Source organism: Anas platyrhynchos, chromosome 8 (genome assembly GCF_047663525.1).
Source record: "Anas platyrhynchos isolate ZD024472 breed Pekin duck chromosome 8, IASCAAS_PekinDuck_T2T, whole genome shotgun sequence".
Lineage (NCBI taxonomy): Eukaryota > Metazoa > Chordata > Aves > Anseriformes > Anatidae > Anas > Anas platyrhynchos.
This window is the reverse complement of record NC_092594.1, coordinates 8,363,977-8,384,047: the sequence shown is the minus strand read 5'-3', so window position 1 is coordinate 8,384,047 and position 20,071 is coordinate 8,363,977. Positions and strand designations below refer to the sequence as shown.

Here is a 20,071-nt window from a genome sequence, read left to right as displayed (position 1 = left end):
ATTTTCCTTTGTTATGGGAATAATTCTAGTGGGGTAGCCTTGTCTTTCACACTTGCCTTTTCTGAAGGAGTTAATATAAAAATCCTTAAGGCTACACAATAGCTGAATTATACACATATTCCAATTTTTTAAGATAATTAATAAGTCAGTCTTACACAGTTGCTTACTCAATAAATTTATTGCCACTTCTTCCAAAGCTTCATAGAAAATTGTGGAAGTTGTCTTAACTATCAGCTGCACGCTCCTGAGCCCTGAGGAAGCTAGCCTTCTTCTGAGCAACACGGTCTTTCCTCTGGGCAAGGGACATCTTGGAACTGTTCACTCTGCAACAAAAACACAGGGTATGACATATCCAGAGCAGAAATGAGCAAAAGGGTGATCAAGAAAGCTGAAGCTGCGATTAAGAATTCTATGCTAGAACATATTGCCACTTCTGTAACACGCTCTATTTCTTAAGATATTGTTGCAGCACCACCAAAAGTATACTAAACAGTAAGTTAAAATGTGCTTAACCAAAAAGCACAGTTAAGCTCCTGTAAGGACTAGACAGGAAGAAAGCCACTGCAGTATCTGTGCTTTGTTTTTTTTCCCAAATTCCTGAAAAATACAAATAGTTTAGTACTGACAAATTAGTCAGCCTGCCCTCTCCTGAAGAGAAGTAGCCTTCCCTCTGAAAACACAAGGATGCTAAAATACACACTTAAGAAATGCCAGTTGTTCAGGCCACAGGTATAGTCTACTACTTGTTTTTTTTTATTTTTATTTTTTTACAGTTAAGGGCTCTTGAATTTTTGATTCTGTTGAACGTAACTCCTGAAGTTACACATATCTTAATCTGATCTAAAACAGGGAACCTGCTTTGGCAGGGGGGTTGGACCTGATAACCTTTTGAGGTCCCTTCCAGCCCCTACAATTCTGTGTGATTCTTTGAAAACACAGTGATTCATAGGACACTTGTGTCAAAATCCGTGTCTATTCCAACCTAACTAAAGTCTCTTTAACAGAAGTCATGTGCATGTTTACCTCTTTTTCTTGACTTCTCTCTTGGGTTTCTTTTCATGGACTGGATTATCCCGTATAGCAGCATGGGCTTTTTTGTACATTTCTTCCATCTTGGGGGGGAAAGAAAAAGTAGTTACTATTTTAGGATTGTGTCAAGAAATAACATACCCTTAGCAGAGACAGCAATAGAAAAAGGTTTCATCACAATACAGCTTACAAGTTTGTGTGGTTCCCTTACAGTATTTTCTTCAGGCAGATCATCACTGTTACAACATACTGGAATCCTGGCCTATCGCTACACTACGATTTTGATTTAAATACCCAAAATGGCAGCTTGGACACAAAACCAAGGAAGTATTTTTACCCCTATTTTACAGATAGTTAATCTACATCCTTGACTCACTGCATACTACTTACAAATCTCATAACTACATGCTAGCAGAGAAGTGCTATTTCCTCTGAAGCCGACTTCCTAGGGGCTAATTTCCCTGTATTTAAATTAAAAGGCAGTACAGAAAGTTACTCTACTTCCACCTAGAGTAGAATAATTCTTACTTTCTTATACAGCTCATTGCTCTCAAGGCTTAGTTCTTACATCAAACCAAAATTACATAAACATCAGATGCACAACCTTACTAGACCCTACCCTGGTACACATTACAAAGCTGCTCAGTAAAAGAGAAGGGAAGAAGTTGAGACTTCTTAATTTGTAGCTGCTTGAAGAGTCCCTGCATCATCCCCAAGAATGTTGTCATGTAGCAGCAACAAATACCTTAGAAGAGGCTACGGCAAAGCAGTCATTTCTGAGAGCTCACATGGCATGAGAACATACAGAACTTCGGGTACCAGGTGATTGTGCATAAGTTATTATTCTTTGACGTATAAGACAGGAGCATGGAAGTGAGCTGTTCAGTTACACAGATCAGAAGACCCTAGCCTCTCTGTCCCAAAGACAGCTATGGCTCTATAAAGGCATTGATTTGCTGATGGTTAATTCCAACTAGACCCCAGCTGTGAAAAGATTATCTAGATAAACACTGTTTGCTTGGTAATGTAAATGCAGTTACATTTTAAGTAAAGATTACTAGCAGAAAATTAGCAGATTGGTTAAATTTGCAGAAAAACAAAACAAAACAGAAGAACCTACAGTAATAAAGGTGTAAAGAATGAAGTTAGCTTTTCATAGTCTAGAAAAGGGACAGTAGAATGTTTGTTTCACTCGTCAAGAAACCAAGATTATTACAGGCAGCAGACAAGCCATCCGAAAGACATTTAATAGTTGAAACGAGCAAAAGAAGCACTGTGGTATTTCCACTAATCATTCTGTGTTTTGTGCAATATATTCAAAAAGTTGTACTGAAATAAGATGTACAACACTCAATATACTTCATCAGATGCTAGCTTCTGCAACAGAACTAGCTTGGGATTGTCTCTATTTGCCACAGGCCTACAGCTACCTATAATCACACGTCATAAAAAAATGTGATATAGAGCACATCTTCAGTTACCCCAGCTGCATACCTTTTTCCTAGGATGCAGTCCTATAAGCTTATATTTTTAAACAGACTGCTAAGCTTCAAAGAACAAAAAATCACTTTCCTTTCAAAAGACCTACTATATACTACAGATCCCTTAATAAGGGGAAAATATGTGTTTTGTTTTTTTTACATGGAGAACATGCAACATAAACCACACTCCTATTTTACATTATCAAGATTTTTTGCATTACTGAGAAATCCCTACACAAGACTTATCACATCTCTACTAATGTGCAAGAGCCAAAAAGACAGATCTTACCCCATCAGGTGTTACATTGTTCTTTATGTATTGGGAGAATTGTTTTTTGTAAGCATCTTCATCTTCCTCCATCAGGTAACGCATATAATCTGCAACGTTTTGGCCCATGATATGCTTGCGGTGAACCTCTGCATTGAATTCTTTGCTTTCTGAGTCATAACCAGGGAAACGCTTGGTACTGTGAAAGAGCAGTTACATTCAGAGTTAAGACATCCTGCCAAATGCTCTGATTCAGAGGCAAGCTTCCACAAAGAACTAACTGTTGGACCAGATTCTGCTATAGATAACTGAGGGATAGGACCCTCTACTTAAAAATGGAAAGATAAAGAAAATGAAGAAACATAAGTTCATCTCAGCTGCCATCAGTCCCGTCTTGAAACAATCCAGTACATCATATACACACCGTGGACCAATTACAGAGTGCTCAGTCACAGGGGTATCATCATGTAGCAGCTGAGTTAGAAAAACTGAAGAATTAGTCAAGAATAACAGGACAGCATGAGAGGGAGTAGGAAATGCACAACAGATTTTTGAATTATTTTCCCCACTGCTGCTGTCAGAAAGTAGCAGTCAACTGTATTATTAGCGTTAAGTAACACTACCAAAAAACCTTGATTTTGTCACTCATAGCTTCTGACAGGAATTACCAAAACTCAATGTGGAAATTTTAAGTGCAGGTGGACCACTCAGACATACGACTGTCTTGACAACTGTGGGAAAAACCAATGATTGTTTTGCATCTGGTATGTACCACTGCAAAATTAATACCTACATATAACTTGCTTAAGACTTGAAAAAAATGCTAAAGAGTATTTATGGATGTGCATTCTGCATATATAGATGTACATATCATCCAGTACATACAGGTGTACTGGATGATTTCAAGTAAAAGCAAGGTGGCTCTTTAGGTCCTGATTTATAGATTAATTTATATAATTTAACAGAATCTCTTGATAAGTCACAAGATTCATGCAAGCTCTATCAGAATTGCACCAATAGATTAAAAAACAACCAACCAAATAAAAAAGAACTACCCGAGAACCTGCGCTAAAATAATAGTTACCAGGTTATAACAAAACCATTTCAGCACAAAAATGACAATGTATTTAGACTGTCATACACAGAAATATCTCAGGTAATTCTAAAGGGATTTTTTCAGACAGACTAGATTACCTATGAGGGATGGAGAGACCACCATCCACTGCACCCTTCAGAGCACCAAAAACTTTGTTTCCAGTAGTAGTTCTGGCAAGACCTGCATCAAGGTAGCATGTGAAAGCACCAGGCTTTCCATCCACACTTTCCACATTGTATTCATCACCAGTCACTTCAACTTGGCCTTCATAGATCTTATCAAGGCCAAATTTATTCAGAAGCTGTGGGAAAGGGAAAAAAAGAAAAAAGCACATCTGAAAGTCTGACCATTTACTGACAAAATTAAGAATCACCATCAGTTTAAAACACAAATTTGTAGTAGAATCTCCATGCTTTCAACCAATTTCTTTATCAAAATTATGTACTCCATACTAGTAACAAAGCTTATAATAGCCGCCACAGTAAGCATGCCTGTTACATTTCAACTTCTTGTTCCAACCGATATGCCAGGGAACTCGAAACTTATTCACATGCTCATATGGAAAATGGATAAATGGGGCTTACACGTCTGAACTCTTAAAGGTACATTTCTTACATTTTTTTTCCTGACTCCCTCCCTCCAACAAACTGAAGTGCTGAGATTTAAAGTTGGCTGCTGGGCTTGAAATTGGGTGTTGTCATACTTCTCACTATGATTTGACAGTCACAAGAGGCCATCAAATCTATACGGTAAAGAGGAAAAGTTAGTATTTAGCCCACAGGTATCTATACTAACTCACCAGTTAAGTGGGCTTTCAGTAAGTAAGAAAGGGAAATTTTGAAAGAAAACCAGAAAAACAAAACATCTACTTCCAGGCCATTTGTCAGATACTTACCCTGCGTGCCAAAAGCAGACCTGTGCAGTATGCTGCTGCATAATTGGTCAGGCCAACCTTCACACCGTATTTTGGTAGCTCATGGGCGTAAGCAGCACAGACAATCATGTCGCCTTCGATCCTAGCATAGGCAATCTGACAGAAAAAAAAAATAGTAATTAGTTTTCTCATTGTAATGCTGGGTTTAATTTACTATTACTTTGACATCTACTTAAGCCAATAGGAATTCTGCATGGAAACGTCCTACAAACTGCCAACCAAGCTCACAGCATTTTGCTTCATTTTTCTTTTCAAAAATTTCTTACAGCATAATTAAATCCTCAGTTACAGAAGCTAAGAATTCAAATCCATATTAGGACAGAGAAAGTAGATGACAGCACCCACTTTCTTTAATTTCTTCGCATACATCAAGATGCCAGGAAACTGCCTACAAAAGCAACCTTTCAAATAATTATTACAGATGTAGATGGATTCTGTCCCACTTTGTGCAGGTAGCTCTCATATAACACAGCATACAAATCACTTTAGAAAAATGCAAAAGCACTTAGAGTTTGTGAGGACAGTGTTACTTTATGGAGTGATTTTATTAATGGATCTGAGATCTTCACAACCTCAGGGGTGTCCTGTGAGACAACAGTAATACCAGATTTGTTTCTACTGTTCCTTTCACATAGAGAACCTTCTCCCTTTGACTCCCACTTCTCCTTCACACCTAGAAGTTGCCCCCTCTTTCCAGGTTTTCCACATACTGGAAAGGCACTACCTATCAGATGTAAGTGCCTGCCACCATCACTTCTTGTTTTGAGTTTCAGAGATAAAGTAACCTCGCCAAGGTCCTACAGTTTAGTCTGAACTGATTAAAACCAGTACTCTTTGCCATTCTCTACAGATAACTACTCAATGAGGAAACAACAAGCATTTCTAGCTTTTTTAATCTTTTACACATATTCGTGATAGAACAGGCCTAAATTTTCAGCTTCAAAATTAATAAAAACGTTCTGAAAATAAACCAGGAAAGTGAACTACAGCAAGGAACTGCACTACACGATGCAAGACAACTTAATAATCATGAAGAAGTGACTATTCTTATTTGTCTGTCTCCTTTAATCTCACAGGAACACTCTTTTAAAGCATATCTGCTTCCTACGATCCACACTACCATCACAGTGAAGACCTCCTGGAAGTGAGGGCACCTTTATGAATAACGTCCCACAGTCAGTTCTGTCATCTCCAATCAAGCAAAAGAGCCTCTCTTTTCAAAGTACTAAGTTTTAAGCCAGCAGAAAAGATGCGGAAGTTTTCCCATCCCTAACCTTGTTTTAGAACACCAGCAAAATTACTTTTGTGGATATGGATTGTTACCAAAATTGTGTCAACTTTAAAGACTGTTTTTCTCCCTGAAGCCAAGCAACAACATTCAAACTGCTCAGGACATCCATCCCATTTACCTCATTTCAAGGTTGGTAAGTATGTGATGAGCACCACAAACCTTACCTGGCAAATGATGTCTCTGTTGGTAACACGTACAATCATCCTATACTTAGGGGTGTTGTACTTGTTCTTATCCTGAATTACCAAACGCTTACGAGCATAGTAATCAGTTTTTCCCTCTGAAAAACAGCAGTTATAGGCGTGAGAACGTACGTTAAGAAACAGCATTGTTTGTCACTGTCATTTAATTAAGTGATAGAGGGAAGTTAACTATACCTCTCCTTCTCCTGAATTTCACTTGGTATCTCTTGAAGTAGGCCTTATTCTTGACAACTTTCACAAACCCCTTGAATAAGAAATATAACTGGATGTTATTAACATGTCACCATGTCAGCCAAGGCCATTTAAAATTAATTAGTTCTGCTATGAATAAAACACCGATAGACCTGTAACAGAGTAACAGGTCAACTTAGAGATGAGCTGAGTCATTTCAAAAAAAAAAAAACACACACGAAAAAAAGAATTTGTATCCTTCACAACAACTTTTTTTTTCTCCTGAAAGCAGGCGAAGCCAGGGCCGAAGCAGCCATTACAGTCGGTAACGAACCGGGTCCGCAGCGAGCGGAGCAGTGAGGAAGTTCCCCCCCCCCCCCCCTCCCCCAGCTCATTTTCCCGGAGCGCTCTCCAGCAGCACCCCCTCCTCCTCTAAGCTTCAGCTGCCGAACAGCAGCACGGACAAAACGGGAAAGGAAAAAAAAACAAACAAAAAAAAACACCACAAAGAAACGCCAGAGGAACCCTCGCGGGGCGCCCGGCACCTGCCGGGTTTCAGCGCCGAGACCCCGCGGCAGGGCCGGGGGCAGCCCCCGCGCCCCTCCGGCCTCCCCTCGGCCCAGGGGGCTCCGGCCCCGCCGCCGCCGCCGCCGCCCCCCGCCCCCGGCCCCGCTCCCGCCCGCCGGAGGCCGGGCCCGGCCCCGCCGAGCCGCCCCGGCAGCCATTGCCACGCTGGAGCCGGCGGCGGCCCGGGGCCCATCGGGCTCCATCCGGGCGGGCCGGGCGGCGCGGCGGGCGGCGAGCGGCGGGGCCGAGCCCCCCCCGGCGCGCGGGTGCCTTGGGGCCGGTACCGACCATCGTGCCAGGTACTGTCCGGTCTAAGCCTAGGCCGGGGCCCGCTCCGCACAACGCCTGCAGCCAGCAGCAGGGGGGAAAAGGCCGCGCCCACCGCGCAGCCGCAGCTCCACGGCGGCGCGGCCCGGCCCGGCGCGGCTGCCCCCCGGCGGAGCGGAGGAGCCATCGCGTCCTGCCCCGTGGTGCCGCGGTGGATGCCTGCAGCCGGCCCGGCCCCGGCGGGACGCAGCTCCCAGGCTGGAGCTGCCCGGAGCGCTCGGTGCCCGATTAAACCCAGCAGAGCGCGGTGCAGCCGCTGCTGCGCCTACCCGCGGGCCGAGTACCGTTCACAGAACGGTATTTTAAAAAGTCACGCGTTTGCTATAAGTAACCCCAGGAGAACGAAAGAAAGAAGAGATCTCCAGGGTCAGCCAAGCACCAGTGCGACTCCACGCCGCCAGCTTCAGAAGCTATCGAACTAAGCCTGGGTTTTGGAAAGCCGAGCTTTCTGCCTACCCTTTAGTTTTTACATAAAAGCAGCCCTCGCCGAGCACGGCGTCCTGTCCGCTCCCCGCCGTGCAGCCACCCGCCTGCTGATGGGGCGACCACCGGGCAATGGCTGCCCTGGCTGCAGGAGGCCCCAGGCTGGCAGCCGGGCAGGCCCGACCCGCTGCATCCCGGCGGTGAACACGGCCCAGAGCCGGGCACGGCCCCAGCCAGCCCCTTGCCCACACCTCTGCCCTGCGGCTGCCCCACACCTGGGCTCGTTACCCCGTGACCCCGCCGAGCCGCTTACAAATTCGGGGCCAATTTCCTCCCCCCCAGCAGCAATGTTTGCTGGAACGAGAGTTGCCCTCCACAGAGGCTCTGGATTTGTTGAGGTAAAAGCTGAGGCTTTTGGCGTTGTAGCGAAATCTTTCTGACCGGTAACGTTTATTATCAGCAAGGGAAGCGTGTCTGTGCGTTCTGCTTGCTTCCCCCTCCCGCTTCAGACGCGTGTGCGGTGCTCCCGCAGTCACCAGCCCGGGGCAGCGACGCCCCTCGGCGCTGTGCAGCCCGGGCTCCGGGGGCCGGCGGAGGCCGCTGCTGGGCCGGGCGCTGCGGGGCCGCTCCAAGCGGCGGCGGCTGCGCGCGGACTGCGCCTGCGCCCTGCCGCCAGGGACGTGGCCCGGCTGCCGCGGCCGGCGGAGCGCGGGGAGCCGCCGGGGGGCAGCGGGCGGCGGGCGGGGAGCGGCTCCGCGGAGGTCGTCGCCCCGCGCCAGGCCGCCGGGCCCGCCGATGCCCGCACCTCCCCGCCGCGGGCAGCGCTTCCAAGGTGAGGCGCGGCCGGGGCGGGCTGAGGGGCCGGGGGCGGTGCGCGGCGGGGCGCGGCGGCCGGGCCGCAACGGCCGGGCCCGGGGCGCTGCGGCGGGGCCGAGCCGAGCCGGCCGGGGCCGGGGGGGCCCTCCTGAGGCGGGGGTGGGGGTGGGGGTGGCGGTGCGGGGGCCGCGGGCGTGCGCAGCCGGCTCGGCCCCGGGGGCGGTGGCAGGGGAGAGCTGCTGCCTGCGGGGCGCTTTGACGGGTTTGTTTTGTGGAAGGAGGGGGCGCTTATTATTTTATTGTTATTTATTGTTGCCGTTATTATTGCGGTGCTGTTAAACCCCGAGCTTCTGGACATTTCATTTCCGAGATGCGATTTTCAACCGCTGTTTCGGAGGTCTTGCTAGCACCTCCTGCCGCATCTGCATAGCCGAGGTTATATAAGGAGGGTGAGGAGCCGGCTGCTCCTGGCAGCGCTGCGTCCCCGGCTTTTCATGCAGTTGTGTCGGATTCACGGTGGTTTGCTGCCTTGCTGGCCAGAGAGCAATTGCTAGCCAGCTTCGTGTCTGCGGTAACACTTTGAATTCCCAACCCCGACGTGAGCCAGAGCTAACACTGACCGCGTTAAAACAGTCTCAGGTCTTCCTGGCACAGCTTCTTTTCAAGATTATCTAGAGAAGATGTAGGATGAAGTCGTGTTCACTCGGAGAAGAATTGACAATGTTCAGTTCTACTTGTCTCCAGAAGTGTTTGAGAAAATACTCAAAAAATGTTTTTTTCCCCTAAAAAAAGCTTTTTTTTTCTTGTATGCACTTCATGTGGCTGAAAGAGAAGGTAACAGTATCTTTTTTTTCTTTTTTATTTTTTTTTGGTAGCTGTTTTGTATAAATATCTCTTCACTTCTCTAACCTTCTAACCTGCAGTTTCTGCTTTGATCATGGCTGTACAGCTCTTATGTTTACACAACTGTACATCGAGATCTAAGGCTGATTTTGAAATATTTAGATATAAATTCCCTTTCAAGTAAGGGTTGGGAGGGGAAATAAATGGTATTGAAAAAGGGATGTGATCAGGAGGAAAGCACAGGGTATTATGAATCAGCATTGCCTGAATTTGATTAAACTCAGATGAGAGCAGCTGTTGAGTGGGTCCCTGAAGGTTCACCCAGCCCAGTAGTGCCTCTGAGAGCAGCAGATGTTTGGAGAAAATGACTAAACACAGCAATCTTAATTCCATCCTATTTCTCCTCCTAGCTTCCAGCATGCTGAAGTATAGATACTTCCTGGGGTAGAGTTTAGTGACTTGAGTTTCATCGTGTTTTTCGCTGCCCTCCATATGTTTTTCTTCTGTAGTTTTGTCTGATAGTTTTTGAACAAATAAGCAAGAGATGGCTACAGAGTGGAAATGTTCGTGGAAAGCAATGGATGGGAGAAAAGCCTTTTGAAGTTGACAGGAGGAGTGGGGGAAATTGATATGCCTAAACAGTTGCTGTCAGTTTGGTCTCTGGGTAAGACTGATAATAAATGGAGGAGTATTTTTTTTTTTATTTTTTTTTATTTTTTTAAAAAAAGAGTCCCTTGGCTCTTTTGAAAAGAAAACTGTTTTTTGAAAAAGTTTTTACCTTGCTAATTCAAGGTTCCATTACCACAGTGTAAAAGAATAAAAGCCATCTTGGGCTATGCCTAGATAATACTAAATGTTTTCATTTTCTTGCTCCTTCTGATATATTAACTTTTGTTACAAGTCTTTTTTAATGCTTAAGGCAGAGTCCATGTGGAACTTAATATTTTAGTTACCATTTTGTCAAATGCATAGTTAAAAAGAAAAACCCTTTCAGCTGGTAGTCTGGGAAGATGAACAATAAAGAAAATCCTGATTGAATGTTCTTTTCTTGAACAACTTTTGCTTGCCTTCATTACATACTCTGAATTCTTTTTTTTTTCTCTGAGACATGACTACATTTTTTTTATATCCATAAAAGCAAATAGTAAATATTATAGGTGCTTAGAACTTTGAGTTGTTACAAGTGTTCTCTGAAGTTCTTGACTGTCACCTCAGTGTGTAGATGGCATACTGAATTAAAATCCTGTGTCTTACCTACTAGTAAAAAAAAAAAGTATTGTCTGTTGGTACATTTTTGATTAATTTAAATGGGAAATACAGCAATGCTTTCATTATAGTCTTGTCTGCTTAAATGTCTACTTTCCTTCTGCAGCAAGTGGTGATTGGAATAAAAGGGGGATGGGGATTGGGCAGGAGGCTGGGTAGTAACATAGGCAGACTTGCCTTGCTTTGCTCAGTTCACATTCAGCCATGACATGTCTTTGCTGAATGCACGTGTTGGCAAGGTAGAGGCTTTAGTGAATCCTAGCTTGTCCTTGATTACATTACTGCTAATTTGTTTAACTTCCTGTGAACTCCGGTAACTATCCAGTTAGCCTTGAAGTGGTGTTTTGGGGAGGGCCTAGGCAATGTCTGGCCTGATATAGGATTCATGTAATGAAGAACATGATCTCCTTTTGGTCATGCTGACAGGGATGATATGGTGGTCATTGTGCTATTTCAGGCTGTATTAACGGTCAACTCTGGTAATTTTCTGTAAAAGTAATCCTTCTGAGACCCGGTGAGGCAGTTCCAGAGTAGCTGGGGTTAAAGTGCAGTGCTAAGGTTGGGCTTTGTTCTGGACTAAAAATAAGGTGGTGTCCATGAATGACTGTGGACATCTAATTTTTCTGTGTTGGTTCCCAACTTGGGAAACAGTCAAAAGGCACTACCACAAATCTTTATTTTTTGTATGAACAAACTTTAGCTGTCTCCCTAATATAATGTTAAATACCTGCTTGGCAACATCGTAATGTGTTCTTGATCAATTGTTTTAAACATTAAAAGTGTAATTGTAGTGATATGGAACTCCGGTTCACCAGTATCTTATACTATATTAACTCTTTTTTTTTTATCTGGTTTCTTCAGACTGGCAGATGGGCCCAGTCTTCTAGTAGTGAGTTGCTGTTGTCAGAACTTGACAGTGCACTTGTAACTAAGAGGATGTTATGAGAAGAGTTTACTGTTTTTATTAGAGTGAAACAATTGAATGTCATTTAAAATGGATGTAAAAAAACTAGTAGCTAGCCAAAAACAGTTTTGGATGTGTATTTTCCATATCACTACATAGGGTGATATTGTGTAGGAGATCTTAACTTTAAATCTCTTTCACAGATTCTTGGTGCATATAGTTTGAATGGCAGACTGCTTTCAGACATGGGGGGGGAAGTTCCAACTTAAATGTTCTTTGAAACAGCAGGGCTAAAAACAACATTCATTAAGTGGAGTTATTTTTGTTGGATTTTATTTTGCCTTGGAATGCTGGGACTTCATGGGTTTGGCTGAAGCTTTAGTATTTCCCAGACATTTGGAAAAAGAACTGTGATTGATATTTCTAAAGACGAAATGAGGATGCAAGTTAAAGTTCCATAAGACCATGATACAGACTTGGGAGTTTTATTTCTTTTTTGTAAAGATCTATACAAAAAGAAGTGAATAGGCATTTATTTCTAAACAGAAGCATAAGACTCTGTGGTTAAAACAATCAAAAGATAACTGTTTTCATTTGGCTCTGAGTAATGTAATTTCTCTGAAGAGCAGGCTCCTTTTTCTTTAATCACTAACTGGCGAAAAACTTTCATTTAAGTGGCGTGTTCAGAAAAAAACTGCAGGAGCACTGCTACAGACGCTGGTGGCATAGAGGAAGACACTACAGCAGTAGAAGGCTGCCTGCTTTGAGTTACACTGTAAATGCTTGTGAAGACAAGTCACGGATATCCGAAGCAAAGCGGTGGGCAGAGTTAAATACTACAGCAAGGCTATGGGTGCTGGCATGGGTCATGTTACTAGAAATAGGGTACTGATGTTTGTACTTCTATCCAAATCTGCTGGGCTTACCGTAGATAGCTTAGACAACTTCTTGGAATTGGAAGTTACTAAATTGGTTGTGCTTTTCACTTCTAAAAGTTTTACCCTTTCTTATAGTCTGTCAGCAGCAGCAAGTTGTGATGAACTTGTAGCTTGCAAGTAAGGGTGGTTACTGGTCAGTCACTCTGTAACTGATGTACTTGTTTGAATTTGAGTATAACTGATAGGAAGTTGATTCCTTGAAGGAAAGGAAAGTATCCTGAGGTGAGGGTCTTGCCTGTCTTTGTCATCTAATTTGTTTTATATTCTAGTAAGTAATGAAATTGTAAACCTTACCGTGCTCTATAAGGCCATGCCTGTTTTCTCCATCACCTCTCCTCACACAGCCCTTGGGAAAGGGGACTGTGCACAGCCATTTTAAGGGAGATAGGCATTTCAGTTCTTGCTTGTGGATTGTGATACGTGTCACAATTAAACAAGTAGAATTAAACATATAAAACAGGTTGCCAGTATATAGAAATAGATGTTGCATATAATGTTGTATTTTTATCTTGTCCAAAATTTGATCCTTTTAACTTACCAATTTAACTCCTTGTGAATCTTGTATGCTTTAAAAGTAACGTCAAAAGCATTGATCTTCATTGTGGCTCAGTGAATATTTTAAAATGTGGCTTAGTAATTTCTGACTTCTGAAGTATGGATCTAAGGCTTTTAGTAAATTTAAGTGCACTGATGTACTTTTGTATATTTTCGCACTAATGTAGTTTAGCTGCTAGCACTGGCACTGCTCCAGGAGAAAGTTGGCTGAAAGCAGCATTAAAGGAACTAGATATTAAGGGATGAGTAGGAAAGTAAAGTCTGTGGAAAGGAGCTTTCAGGATAAAGCATGTCTGTCCTTCAGGCTTTGCTATTTTTTGAAACGTGATAATTGAACTCCAGTGAAATGGCTGACTTGCATTTTACTGAAAAACATTTCAAAGTCTTCCAATCTAGTACATGAACAAACTGAATTTGCAGTTGTTCTTGATTTCAGCAGACTGATCTATGACTCTTCCTGTTTTGTTAGCCAACAGGACAGTTCTTCGAGGATAAGCATGTAGTTTGACACTCAGAAACTCAAAGATGTTTTCCAAACTGAGGCCTAAGAGAACAGAGAAACAAAGGAAATTCCTTCAGGTTCCTCCATAAAGCTTTTACTGTAGTCCTTCAGTGCTTTCTTTCATAGATCTGAGGCACTCTTGTCCATCTTTTACTCAAGTGCCATATCTAGATTCTTTACCCTTTGAAAGAAGGCATAGATGGTTCCCTGAAGGTTGTTAGTGTTCATATGTCAGGCTTGAGAGAGAACTCCTTTGATAAGGGGTCATCTTTAGGTAGTGCTTGCAAAAGCACCTTGGTTTGACTTCTCAGCTGGTGTACTGGCGAGTGCTTGAGAGACTGTAAGCCACAGTGGTCTTCAGAGATAATTAAAAACCTAGAGTTTGTGGAAATAAACGGAATTCAGTACAGCTTTGTCAAAGTTCATATAAACAATATTTCAATCATTAACCGATGGCTTCAACCCTTGGTGGGTCACTGCAACATTTTTAATTAAGTGCCTTCTCAAAATACTTTATATAATAGATTACGTTGTGAACTTGCAGCTTTGTTTCTAGATATTCTAGGCCCATCAAAGTCTGAAGCCAACTTTAAAGAAAGCGTATTCATTAAGTGATACTACAGAGAGCTTCCTGCTAGCTTTAGATTTACACAGTCTAAAACGTTAGTCTGCTTGTTGTTTACATCAGAAAGGCATGGAGGGCTGGTGATTGTCAAACAGAATGAAAGCTGGTGTATGCCAGCATTGGTATTCCTGGCTGTTGGTAGGTGACATTACAAGAAAAACTTAAGCATATGAGAGTAAATCAGGACTTTCTTGGACTTAGGCTGGAACCAGTAAAAATGATTTTCTTGTATAGAAGGTACAGATGAAGCTGATAGTGAAATCATGTTGGAGTCCTGAATTAGGATTTTAGATTGTCAGGAAGCCTGATAACAGGCTGATTCACAAGCTGCATCTCCTGTATGTCACTGTCTGAGTCAGCTTAGTTTATTCTTCAGCTATTAGAATGCTGTTACCTTTTGAAGCAAGCAGGAGGCTGGGTTTATGGAATGCTATACAACTTGCTTGAAAACCATGTACACAACCACTTCCTTTTTTTTTTTTTTATTTTTTTTTTTTAGGATTCCACCTCTTTCTCTTAGGAAGAGAAGAAAGGATAGAGGGAGGATGTGAAATACATATAGTATACATATTAATGTTTGTGTAGGGCTTGCAGTTATTTTTCCTTTGTGTGATAAAAATAGTTGAGAGAATAATTCAGGTAATTAAGATAAAATTTAATACACACTGCTTTCAGGGAGGCGCAGAATGCACATATTAACTGAACTCAGTGTCTACAGTGAAATATCTTTTTTTGTCAATAAGTCTAAATAGACTGAAAAATTTGTTTTTCTTGAAAAACAAATATTGTCTGTGTAGCAAATGTGATGGTAACATTTTGGGACTTACGGTAGGGTGCTGCAGCATACCTATGAGATTCTCAGGCAAAAATATTCAGATAATACATACGTGATATGGGATGCTGTGGCCTGCCTACAGCTGGCCTTACGTAAAATATTGAATCTGTTGTTCCACTGCAGTATTCATTTGGAATAACTCAAACCTAACACAGTATTGCACTGATCAGCAGCTGATTTCAGATGCTAAACTTAAAGCTGAGATGAGGAGCTCATGTATTTTAGTTGACATATGTGAAGTGCACGTATCACATACCTGTACAGAGCTCAATATAAATGTCTGTTACCTTTGCTGTAGCTTAAAGAAGCAGCCATAGGTCTGTGCCTTGACCAGGTAGGTGAGCAGTGCTGACTGTTCTCTCACTGGAACCTGTAGCAGGGTAGAAGGTCTTTAGTGGTCTTTAGCCATTGTTTGGTTTTGTTCCCCTGTCTCGTTAAAGATTGATCTTTTCAAACTCAAAATTCCTGCACTTAAGACCGGGTAGATACCTCCTAATTAGGCAGGCAGATGCAAATGAGCTCTCCCTGTGCTCTTCATTTGTTGGACGTAAGCTCTGTGGCAACCCGGGAGCTGCCACACTGTTCTGCCTTGGAGCCTCAGTGACTCTGGTTTGGAGCTGAGCTGTCTGCTCAGTTGAGAATGCTGCAGAGGGTGAGGTGGGCATGATCCTGCCTGCTGGTCTACAGACCTGGCCTTCTTCAGTGGAAAGCATTGGTGTTCCTGCAAGCAGCACTTGCTTTCTCAGTCTGGTTAATTAGCAGGCTCTTGAGGGAGACCCCTCAGGCTGTGGAGTATCTGGCTGTCCTTGGTATTGCTGCAAACAGCTGGGCACCCTTTGCCACAATAATAAAGAGTAGCAAATGGAAGGATGGTTGAAAATTGGCTATGTCAATGATGCTCTGCGAAAGGGAGGCATAGCTGTAGGTCTATGGAAATACTGCTGGTTAAGTAATCAGTTTTTAGAAGAAATGTGTTTAGGAGAGCGAGGAGACCATTGAAAAACACCACAGAAAACATCAAAGGTTTGACAGTACTTCCTTTTTCAGTCTTTCCAAAATGTTGTGCTAAGCAACATGACATTTCTAAAGCAGAGAGGTGTTAAACTGTTTGCTTGTACGCTTACTGGTGTTTTTGCCATCCCCGACCCAGATACCCTGCAGCATCATATGTTCACCCTGAAAACTTGGTCATCCCCAAGCATCCTGTGTTGCAGAGAGCTTGGGTGGTACACTGAAGCATTAGGTTAGTAGATATTTCTGTCCCGTTTAGGTTTGGATGTGTTTTGTTCCTGACTAGCTGATCGAGGGGTAGAGACTTGCTGTGTGGGCATCTGCTACTTGGGCTAACAGCGTATCTCATTACTGAAGCGTTTTATTCGTTAGATGCTTTGGCTAGCATGTTCTGGATTTCTAGTACATCTTCAAGCAATATGTTTGATTCAGGGTGAGAGGAAAAAATAAGGAGAAAATCACTGGGTAAATGTCTTATGGGGAGGATGTTATGGATATACTGTAGATAAGTAGGATGAGAAAGATCGAAGTCAAATGAGGATAAGAAATAAAGTTTTGGAAGCAAAGGCATGGTGTGTTAGACTATGAAAAAAGAGATGAACGTGCATTTTGGATTTGTGTGTTCTGATCACAGAAGATGGATTCCTGTAAATCACAGCTTCAGGGTATGTGATGCAATGAATGAAGGCATGGTGTCTAGTTCTGGCTAATGTGTTTATGCCTTTTAAAGGATGTTTTTTCTACCTCTCACAAATACTTTGTACAACAATCTGGTGGTTGGAAGGCTTTTTTCTCCCCTTGATTTGAGCTTTTTTCTCCCCTTGATTTGAGCTTGTGGGAATCAAATCTAACTTTTTGGCTGTGAGTGCTTTCATCTAATCAAAACCAGTTTTCCCATCCCACACTTTAATATTTGAAAGGCAGTATGAAAAGAGGGAATTTGGTATGATTTGCGAAGGTTCCTATTTCTCTATTTAGAACGGGCTGTCTGATAGCAGCCCCTGGGCTGAGATAATTTCAACTGGAAAAAGTAACTATGCTTTAATTGAATTCTGTTAGAGGACCTTGGGGAGCATTTTTTTTCCTGTTGTTCAAGGTCTTTAGTATCTTAGCAAGTACTGTATAAGCTGTATTGCAGAATTGTGACAGCCGCTGAGCAATTCATTATTTTGAGGAAGTCAGATGAGATCTAAATTAACAGTTGTCAGCAACACTGCTTCAGGAGAATTTCCTCTTCAACCTGGTTTTGTTTTTGAGAAGTTTGCTAGGCAACTCACTCTTCTTTTCAGGTGTGTCTAGGTTGTCTCCAATTGGGCTAGGACAGAAATCAAACCCGGGTTCATGCTGAGCTGGTGAATCAGTGTAGGTCAAGGTCTCTTGTGCCTTTGGTGGTTGAAGGAAGGTGTAGTGAGTGTTCATGAGAAAACATCTCCAGCAGCTGCTGCTCTTCCTTATCTTGTGATTAGTGAAGAAATCAACAAAAGAACTGGCGAGGCTGGCTGCTTTACTCTGTAGTCCTTGACCAGCGTTACTGCAGTCCACATGCTGTTGTGATCAGCCCCTGCTGATTCCTGACAGATGGATTCCCCTGGCTGCCAGCTCAGAGCTCCCTTCTGTTCCAGGTGCACCTCTCAAGAGTGCCCCTGAGCCCTCTTGAGCCCCAGAATTGGGAGCTGGCAGTGGGGTTGGGGTCACAGACGCTTGTGCAGGGATGACCTGATGAGGAAGTCAGGAAGCAGAAGAGCTGACAGTGGAAGAGCTGCCTGATGGAAGGCAGTCAGGAGCAGTTGTGGATTAATGAACTTAAATGCTTTGTGACAGTTTTCTGCAGATGTTAGAGGATCTTTTACTTTGGTGTAGAAATGTGGGGTCTGCTCCTCTGGTCTGTCACTGTAGGGGGTTAATGAAGGTGAGCAGAAGCCAGGGCGGTTGGGGTATTTACACCGATACACTTATGCTGCTTCAGTGAAGTAGTTGACTGCTTCCTTATATGTATTTTTCTATGTTTGTGTTGTTTTTGTTTTTTTTTTTTTTAAGATTTTTTAAAGTAAGCTTTTATTTCTATTCTATTTTGTAATGGGAAGTCTTAACTGATCTGCAGTATTTACTGCAAAAAACAGCTGTTGAACATATATCACAAATTCCTCTATCTTTCTTGGTGCATTAGCAGCATACTTGCATGTCACTACTTCTGTATTATTTTATTGCTTTTGTTCCTTGTGTTGCTTCTGACAGTTTTGGGTGTTTTGGAAAAATAAATAATCCCAATGTTAGTTCATGTATATTGTATCTTTTTTCCTCTGTTCAGTGACAGCAGGTTGACTGAAAAGATTAATAAACAACCATTGCAACCTCTTTTTGTCATCACAGGTGGCGACAGACAAGGTTGCAGGGAAGCTGAGCTCTACTCTCTCATGGGTGAAGAACACTGTATCTCACACCGTCAGTCAAATGGCCAGTCAGGTGGCAAGTCCATCTGCCTCCTTGCACACTACATCTTCCTCTACCACTCTGTCTACGCCTGCATTATCGCCATCTTCACCAACACAACTGAGTCCAGACGACTTAGAATTACTGGCTAAACTTGAGGAACAGAACAGGTGAATGGAAAACACCTTGGTCTTCAGGATATAATAATTTAGACTAAAATTAGGTTGTTGCAGTTTCAGCAGAGACTGCTAAAGGAGGTTTGGTTAAAAACTGCATGGCAGAACACTTTTGTTTCAAGGCCCCTAAGATAAAGAACTGACGTTCTTGAGACGTGTGTTTTAGATGCTCTGTTTTTGTGGAATGTTCAAGGGTGTCTTTCTCTACTAGTCTTACAGGAATGCTTATAACAGCCTCTTATCCAAAGAACTTACAGTGGAGCCACATGGTCTTCAGTATTCAATTTAAAATAGAGTATCTTAGGGTTGATACTTTTGTATAAACTCACCTTCTTAAATGAAAATGATATTTCTATTAGCTTCTTGAAATGTGAAAGACCTCAGAATCGCATTGTTTTCTTGCTTTCCACTATACAACGTGCTCACATTTAGCCTTTAGCATGTTACTTGTGTACTGGTTTACATGGAGTAAAATTTAGTTTATAAAACTTAGTTGGAAACACTAGGAAAGCAGAGGCTGCTTTTCTGCTACTTATGCTCAAGCAAAATTTTTCAGTTTGTGTTCTGTAATTTAGTCTGCGGATCAGGGTACCTAGTCTAGTACAGGTACAGCTAATAGAGGAGGCTTTGCATCTTCTCCAGTGTCGTGTGGCTGGAGACAGTGTTCAACCATCTGTTATTTGCAAGAAATACTAGGTGCATTCTGCTGGTATGCTAATGGTGACTGGTGCATAATACCTTAATTTCATGAAAGGTAAATCTCTAATTAGTCTTGTTCCTCTGGACTTTTTTTTTTTTGTGTAGACTGCCATTCTCTTTGCAGCCTTTGCATGCTTGTATATTTATCTGCACCATCTGTGTTTAAGATCCCACTTTTGTTTGGATCAGTTGCTATTGACTTGCATAGTCATTGCAAATTGACAATCTCATTCAGAAATAAAATTGGACCATATGATTTCTTAATGCTGAATTTCTAGAACCCTTATTTCCACTCTTGAGACATGATTCTTTTTTAATGTTTTATGGCCTCTTGCAATGTTTGGTTGTATTCGAGAAGTATGTTTTAGTAGCCTATGGTTGACAGTAAAGGAGAATCTGAGTTCCAATAGCTTTCAGACTTACTGAAGCTCTATAGTTATCAGCTGCCTTCCATTGAAGATTGCTGTCCCTTGTGCTTCAGGAAAGTGCAGAAACTGACAGTTGAGCTCAAACTGGCTTTTGCTCCAGCATCTGTTAGCTTGCTGGACTTTGCAGTGGGGCAGCTGTGGTACTTGTGGTTTTATTCTACTGATTTAGCTGTGAGGGTAGTAACTTTCAGTAGAGGAGGAGAGTAACTGGAAGGTGGGGCTAATGCCACTGTGTCTCCTGGCATGTCTTCTC

At 42.7% G+C, this 20,071-nt stretch overlaps 2 protein-coding genes and 1 non-coding gene across 11 annotated transcripts in view; 1 reads left to right on the top strand and 2 right to left on the bottom strand.

Moving 5' to 3' along the window:
- Positions 1 to 159: 159 nt before the first annotated feature.
- On the bottom strand, positions 160 to 7,481 carry RPL5 (ribosomal protein L5). The gene is made up of 8 exons (XM_027462554.3): positions 7,329 to 7,481; positions 6,477 to 6,546; positions 6,264 to 6,379; positions 4,770 to 4,904; positions 3,973 to 4,175; positions 2,800 to 2,977; positions 1,024 to 1,112; positions 160 to 323 (listed from the first exon to the last, which is right to left on the bottom strand). Exons 1-8 carry the CDS (start codon positions 7,329 to 7,331, stop codon positions 224 to 226), a joined length of 894 nt encoding a protein of 297 aa, XP_027318355.1. The 5' UTR covers positions 7,332 to 7,481; the 3' UTR covers positions 160 to 223.
- LOC113844401 (small nucleolar RNA SNORD21) lies at positions 3,155 to 3,250 on the bottom strand. The gene has a single exon (XR_003498986.1). It is a non-coding gene; the product is annotated as a small nucleolar RNA SNORD21 (small nucleolar RNA).
- Positions 7,482 to 8,038: 557 nt separating the features above from the next.
- EVI5 (ecotropic viral integration site 5) overlaps positions 8,039 to 20,071 on the top strand; it is a 74,232-nt gene continuing 62,199 nt past the window's right edge. For 4 of the 9 annotated variants that reach the window (XM_038182795.2, XM_038182793.2, XM_038182791.2 and 1 more), the window contains exons 1-2: positions 8,040 to 8,188; positions 18,456 to 18,685. In XM_038182795.2, coding sequence (XP_038038723.1) covers positions 8,138 to 8,188; positions 18,456 to 18,685 — 281 coding nt within the window. In that variant the 5' untranslated portion in view covers positions 8,040 to 8,137. Of the gene's footprint in view, positions 8,189 to 8,457; positions 8,623 to 8,865; positions 9,441 to 18,455; positions 18,686 to 20,071 lie in introns of those variants that run through there. The other 5 variants (XM_038182792.2, XM_038182797.2, XM_038182794.2 and 2 more) reach the window with 3 other exon arrangements.

Bases quoted from the DNA above. Each gene is read 5' to 3' on its own strand.
- RPL5 (XM_027462554.3), bottom strand. The intron at 1,113-2,799 runs GTAAGATCTGTC...TTCCCCCCCAAG, and splicing joins ACAATGTAACACCTGATGGG to ATGGAAGAAATGTACAAAAA. The intron at 324-1,023 runs GTAAACATGCAC...TTTTTGTTGCAG, and splicing joins AGAGAAGTCAAGAAAAAGAG to AGTGAACAGTTCCAAGATGT.